The 7,500-nt window shown below is 43.5% G+C and overlaps 1 protein-coding gene across 1 annotated transcript in view; it reads right to left on the bottom strand.

The window, feature by feature from the left end:
• The window catches only part of LOC145403731 (uncharacterized), a 364,507-nt gene that overhangs the window by 197,225 nt on the left and 159,782 nt on the right, over positions 1 to 7,500 (bottom strand). Inside the window, exon 3 of the mRNA XM_080275411.1 lies at positions 6,768 to 6,845. Within this exon, the coding sequence (XP_080131537.1) occupies positions 6,768 to 6,845 (78 nt within the window). The remainder of the gene's footprint in view (positions 1 to 6,767; positions 6,846 to 7,500) is intronic.

The raw sequence follows: 7,500 nt of genomic DNA, 5'->3' as shown, positions 1-7,500 counted from the left end.
GTCAGGACCAACTTGCCTATCACCGGGCTCCTACGCTCCTCATGGGGCAACGTTGGACTGGATGATGGATATATATATATATATATATATATATATATATATATATATATATATATATATATATATATATATATATATATATATATATTACGTCTGTCTGTCTGTCTATGTAGTTCATTCTTTCATTTCTTTTTTCCATCTATTTGTCTATCTATCCATATTTCATCCTCAAATCTACAGTATCTAATACCTACCTACAGTCTGTCTGCACCACTAACTACCTACATACTATCTGTCGATCCTTCTATCTCTCTATCCACCTGTCTGTCTGTGTGTCTGTCCATCAAGCCTATCTACTTATCTATCTCACACAAAACCAAATTCTTCCCTTGTTTTGTTGCCCCACGACACACTGATAACAACACCACTTTAAGGCTTCCCTTCATCCTCTCTTATCTTATCGCCACCAATACAACCCCATCACTACAGTGGGAGATTTATCTGCTTTATTTTGGGTACCGCACGACGATTTTACTTAAGTAATGGGGGATCTTCTGAGTGAAGTTTTCTTACTTAAATTCTTAAATCCACCACCACTCATTTTTTCGACGCGCGAGCGCACAAGTGTGTGTGTGTGTGTGTGTGTGTGTGTGTGTGTGTGTGTGTGTGTGTGTGTGTGTGTGTGTGTGTGTGTGTGTGTGTGTGTGTGCTTCATTCTAAGTACATCGAGATGATTTTATTACACCCGCGTGCGACAATGTAAGGGGGATAAATGTTTGGTCCGGCTTGTTTGTCCTTCTGTTTGTCTGGCTGTGCGTTTGTCTGTTGATACGGTTTTCAAAAAATTACTGGTTGGAACTGCAGCAAATCCGACATAATGGCCGACTACCATCAGAGACACACGTGATATTTTTGCCCGAAACAGGTCATAGCGCAGGGTCAAGGTCAACCCCTATTGTTTTTATCCGATTTTGACGAAACTTGGTGAAGGATTTCGAGTTAGCCAATGACGACAATATTCCACAACAATAGGCCAGTCGTCAGTGTCACAGGGTAAGGTCAATTTACACACTTTTGATCCGATCTGAACCAAACTTGGCGGGTGGGTTATGGGTCAGTTAGGGATGGATATTCGATTTCAAGAACAGTCAGTCAAAGGTTAAGGGCTAAGGAGAGGGTTAAATGTTCGACTATACACCAGCTATAGAGGATGCGTGGATGTTGCACTCAGAGCACTCCTCCGTGTTCACTTACTGGGGGATTTATCGCACTGAAGAAGCTTGAACTGACCTACATATAGAATTATGATGTGTTTTTATTAATTTCATCTACTCCAAGACGACTTTATTCAAGTTGCGTGGGATTCCTCGTAGTGAAGGAGTTTATATCAACCTCCAATGAGAACGTCGTTAAAATTCTGTTCTTCCTTTCTACCGACAACTTAATACCAAAACTTTCAAAACAAGGCAGTAATTTTCAAACAAGCGTAGTGCTGAGAGGGTGGCCTATAAGCGGTGGCCCTGACAAAAGCGCCACGGTTATACACGTCCCTCAACGTCCCCGTAAACCACGAAAGAAGGAGGTTTAATTGCAGAAAAACCATAAGTTAAACCTGCAATCTTTCGGCATCACGTCAGGAAAATTCTGGACCCACAATTTCATCTACAAGCTTTATTACTTACACACACACACACACACACACGCAAGCACTCACATCCCAGGCCCCACTAACGCAAAAGGTCCGGCGTGTGGCGTATTAAATTTTCTCCCGGGTACTACTGACGAGGAGAGAGATAGGGTACATATATAAGACTTGACTCTCCTCTCTCAAGTTACGTGCAGAGAGAGAGACTTTCACACACGCTGAGTATGTACCCTATGAGAGAGAGAGAGAGAGAGAGAGAGAGAGAGAGAGAGTAGTTTGAATGATAAGGCATCTATTGCAGCTACGGCAATAATAGTGTAGCCTCACTCATATGTACTACCTCTCTCTCTCTTTCTCTCTCTCTCTCTGACTCACACTGTCCTTGACCAAGTTTCATTCACTCTCACATCCTCTATCTTTAACATCCTTTTGATTGTCCCTTTGTACTCATCTGACTCACATCCTCTCTCTCTCTCTCTCTCTTTCTCTCTCTCTCTCTCATGTTAATCTTCTCCACTTAACCACCCTCCTTCCTCCCTCCCTCTGACTCACCGAAAGAGAGAGAGAGAGAGAGAGAGAGAGTGGATAGCTTCAAAATTAAAGCAAAAACAGGAGATTGGTTCTCACTTTGCATGTATTATACGAAAATAATATTCCCACCACACTCATATACTCTCTCTCTCTCTCTCTCTCTCTCTCTCTCCAAGTATACCTTCTACGATTATTACCATTACTATAGGCACACAGCTCATTAGTATTGTCATTATCGTCATCATCATCATCATCATCATTATGTACACCATCCTCACTTACCTATAGTCATCATCATCATCATCCATACAATCCAAAACCTCTCTGTCATCATCATCATCATCATCATCATCACCATCATCACCATCCATTCTGTCATCATCATCATCATCACCATCATCACCATCCATTCTGTCATCATCATCATCATCACCATCACTTCGTCCGGTCAGTGCACACCTCTGCCTCTCGTATTAAAGGGGCGCATCCCATCACCACCTATTGACTTGCAAACACGGAAATAATACCTGTGTGTGTGTGTGTGTGTGTGTGTGTGTGTGTGTGTGTGTGTGTGTGTGTGTGTGTGTGTGTGTGTGTGTGTGTGTGTGTGTGTGTGTGTGTGTGTGTGTTCCAGTAATATGAGTAAGTACGTGGCTGACAAATACCCCCCTCTCCTCTCTCTCTTTCTCTTTCTTTCTCTCTCTCAATTATTCGCCACACACAAACGCCCACCCTTGTTCCCTTCACCTCCCTAATGCAAAAGTTAACTAGTACTCCCAATCCTTCATATATTATACACAACAACATCTCGTTCACTTTAACCTGACAAAGACTCAACCTTTTTCAGTTCGGATGATGGACGACTGTAGTCTGACTGGATGGTCGTTTTACCTAGTAATCAAGGAGACTTTTTCAACCTCAGCTAAAACTCACTGATTTTCAAGTAACCACGGCACAGTAATTAAACTGTTACATGAAAGCAAACCAACTGTCATCTCTGGAACATTTCTCGGTCTGTCTTCCCTCTTACTACGATCTCCTGTCTTTAAACACTTTCAATTAACGTATTTTCCTTTGATTATCGCTACCTGATGACGGCTTTCTTCAGCTTAGGAGGGGGGAAGGGAGGCTGAGGATGAGATGGAAGGACGGTGGAGAGGCATATGAGGGAGTGGGGAATGAAATGGAGATCGGGCAGCCTGATGGTGGATTGCTTGACATGGCTTAAATCGTCTGGCTATACAGTATACGTACAGATTGATCGGAGAACCTACCGAGTATTAAGGTGTTCATGAAGGTTCTATCTAACTCATCTAATCAGAAATCTCTCCTAAACTAAATATACTCGTGTCAAGATACCCAGAATTTATACAATACGTCATCGGAGTGAAGCGATTCAGAAAAACGAATCTTTTTTTCTTCTACCCCCATAAAATATACAGGATATATAGGTAGTCATTAACAGGTGACTAAAGAAAAAAAAAACTTTGCAACTCAGGGTCAAAGGACTGGTCATGAACTAGTTTCCCTCGAGTGCCAGGCGCGTCACCAATGCAAACATTACAGAGGTCAACGGGAGTATCTGATGTCGGACTAAGTTCACCAGAAGTATAGGAAAAAAAAGGTCATCAAGGGAAGAGTCCTTTGGTAGCGACGGGTCTTCAGATGACCGCCAGTAAGCCTTTGAGGACGAACCACATTTCATTTTACTTAGGTCGCAGATGATTTTATACACGTTAGCGAGGCCTCCTGTAGTGAAGGGACTTATGACAATTATACATAACTTTTTTTTTGGTTCAGAAAGTATCTCCTAACCTAAACAAGTAGCAAGAACAAAATGTATTAAAAAAAAAAAAATACATTGTTGGACTAAGAGTTGTTATCCAAACCGCAAGACGATTTTTTTTTAGAGTGTCATCTCGAACTAATCTTGTTGCTGTTGTTGTTGCCCCAAGACCATATCTATGTGAACCCGGTGGACTGCAAGCTAAATTTTCCCTTTTCCCGTAGTCCATCTTTCTCCTTCGGGGGACTGGGAGGGAGTTGAGGTACGCTTACATAACCAGACAGCTCCACCACCCTATTCTGTTGATATCACCACGTGTGGGCGTCCCCCCCCCCCACCAACACCATCTCGGACTGAAATACTTTTTATTGGCTTTTTATTATGGTCTTCCTGGCACTTTTTCTTGTACGAATTTTGGCAGAACTTGAGCTGTTACTACCTTCTATTTGCATAAAAAAATCCTATAATTTTATGAGAGAGAGAGAGAGAGAGAGAGAGAGAGAGATAGCAGACTTAGGCTCCAATAACTCTGAAAGGTTGGGTCACTCAGCGTCCGAGGATGGAGGAAAGGAGTGATGGAGAGTTGGGGGAGGAGGAGGGATGGAAGAAGGAATGGAGGAAAAGGGAGAGAGAGAGAGAGAGAGAGAGAGAGAGAGAGAGAGAGAGAACGCGAGAGTGAGGGAGAAAAATGGAAGGACGAAAGGAAGGATGGATGGAAAGAGAGAGAAAGACATGAAGTTGGGGGGGGAGGGAGAGCACTGATAGAAGGAAAGAGAGGATGGATGGGGAGAGGGAGGGGAAGAAAGGAGGGATAGAGAAATTGATGGGTAAGGAAAGAAAGAATGGAGGGAGAGAAATGTTGGAAAGCAAAGGGGAGAGAAAGGAGGGGGGGGGGGCAGCAGGAAAAACACACAGGGGGAGAAAGGAAAGGATAGAGAGAGACTGAGAGATGAACTGAGAGGTAAAGAAGATGAAAGAAAAGGAACAGAGAAAACAACAGAGGAAGAGAGAGGGAGAAACAATAGAGGAAGAGGGAGAGAGGAATAAAGGAAGGGACGGATGCATGAAGGTGGAGAGGGAGAGACTGAGCTTTCGGGGTTGAGAAACGATTTTTTTTTCCGAACCCTTCCACCAAAACATAAGAATCTTGGATGAAAAAAAAATGCCCAAGGATTCCTCTGCTACAAGAACGAGTGCATTCAAAATAGAGGCCAAGGAATCATCTTACAAAAACAAGAGTGCATTTAGCAAGGAGGCCAAGGATTCATTTTACGAAAGGCACAGCAGTATTCAGGAAGTAGGCCAGACATTCACGCACGACCCGGGTGAAGTAGGTAAACCGCCATGAAAACATATTAAGCAAGACAACACTGCATTCAGTAAGGGACGCTGGGCGAGCCGGGCGTGAAATATAAAAACAAAGGAAATAAAAGGGGGTATCATGAGCTTGTGTGTGTGTGTGTGTGTGTGTGTGTGTGTGTGTGTGTGTGTGTGTGTGTGTGTGTGTGTGTGTGTGTGTGTGTGTGTGTGTGTGTGTGTGTGTGTGTGTGTGTGTGTGTGTGTGTGTGTGTGTGTGTGTGTGTGTGTGTGTGTGTGTGTGTGTGTGTGTGTGTGTGTGTGTGTGTGTGTGTGTGTGTGTGTGTGTGTGTGTGTGTGTGTGTGTGTGTGTGTGTGTGTGTGTGTGTGTGTGTGTGTGTGTGTGTGTGTGTGTGTGTGTGTGTGTGTGTGTGTGTGTGTGTGTGTGTGTGTGTGTGTGTGTGTGTGTGTGTGTGTGTGTGTGTGTGTGTGTGTGTGTGTGTGTGTGTGTGTGTGTGTGTGTGTGTGTGTGTGTGTGTGTGTGTGTGTGTGTGTGTGTGTGTGTGTGTGTGTGTGTGTGTGTGTGTGTGTGTGTGTGTGTGTGTGTGTGTGTGTGTGTGTGTGTGTGTGTGTGTGTGTGTGTGTGTGTGTGTGTGTGTGTGTGTGTGTGTGTGTGTGTGTGTGTGTGTGTGTGTGTGTGTGTGTGTGTGGACGGGCACGGCATGAGGCAGGGCGGCCTTGGGTGGCGTGGAAAGAAAGTTAGCCACAAGGAGAACGATGGATGGGGAGAGTCAGTCAGCCGTAACCTATGACCGTGTGTGTGTGTGTGTGTGTGTGTGTGTGTGTGTGTGTGTGTGTGTGTGTGTGTGTGTGTGTGTGTGTGTAAGGAAGTTTACACACCTCTGACCACATGCAAACATTATGCTGTACATGTGCCTGGGGAGAGAGAGAGAGAGAGAGAGAGAGAGACAGACAGACAGACAGACAGAGAGAGGTAATTAGAGAGACAGGCAGGCAGGACAGGTGTTTCCTCTGACCCCCTCATACAAGGCAATATGCTGAGTGCTCTGCATACACACACACACACACACACACACACACACACACACACAGCTGATAACACATGCTCCTCCACTCAGTCATTATATTCATCTGTATATCATGGTATGCAGATTCATACATATCCTTTCCAGCACGTCATACATACATTACACAAGGCATCTCATACACTCACTCATACATTCATAGGGACCAGTAATTTATTCATACACTACAGTTCTATTTCACTGGGTTTTAGAATTTCTCTCTCTCTCTCTCTCTCTCTCTCTCTCTCTCTCTCTCTCTCTCACACACACACACACACACACACACACACACACCAATCAGGGTCACAGAAACCTCACATCAAAGACAATTACACACACACACACACACACACACACACACACACACACACACACACACACACACACACACACAGCCATCCTCCTGCACAGCACATATACCCACCTGCTTGATCTGGTCTACTAGGGCTGCAGTGTCCGGGGTGAGGCCTTCTGTGTTCGCCTCAAAGCTCAGGGGTTCGCGCTGTGGAGAAGAGAAAGAGGATGTGAGTAGGTTGGGCTAGTTTAGGTTAGGGTTTAGCCTTTCTAACCTTTTGCATCTTAATTTAGGCTGCGTTTTATTCTTTCAAACCTGTTAAATCTTACATCAAATCCTCCCCGGTGAATTTCATAACCCCTTTACAGTGTGAGTTGTTTCTTAGGCTGACTTCAATATATTCGATTTGGACCGGTTCCCCTCCAAATAAATCAGAATTCATCGTATACTTTTTTTTTCTAATAATCATTCTTTCTAACAGAGTGAATAAAGACGTCCACGCACTGAAAAGGTTAACTTCTCACTTCAGAGTATGGCACACATGTTCCTATTGTTACTATTATATTTTTTATCCAGCTTTACATATTTTATTTCCTTCACTACGACAACGTGTTAGCCATATTATTCCCGCTATCACTTAACCATTTCACTCATCTCAGAAGCGACTTTCAAACTTGTTGGTGAGATACTTATGAATTTCTTGTAAATATCCCTTTCACAAAATGGGTATTCTCTTACGGTGAATAAAATCGCTTGGTAGTAATAAAAATACAATATACATACAGTATAAATACTCTTGCGAACGGGGTTGATAATTTGTGGATTTTTTAACACCGCTGAAAATTTGCAAACACCATATTTT

This window comes from Coenobita brevimanus, chromosome 61, assembly GCF_032717465.1.
Source record: "Coenobita brevimanus isolate Jiangsu-jjx chromosome 61, ASM3271746v2, whole genome shotgun sequence".
NCBI lineage: Eukaryota > Metazoa > Arthropoda > Malacostraca > Decapoda > Coenobitidae > Coenobita > Coenobita brevimanus.
This window is presented reverse-complemented; position numbering and strand designations above follow the sequence as displayed.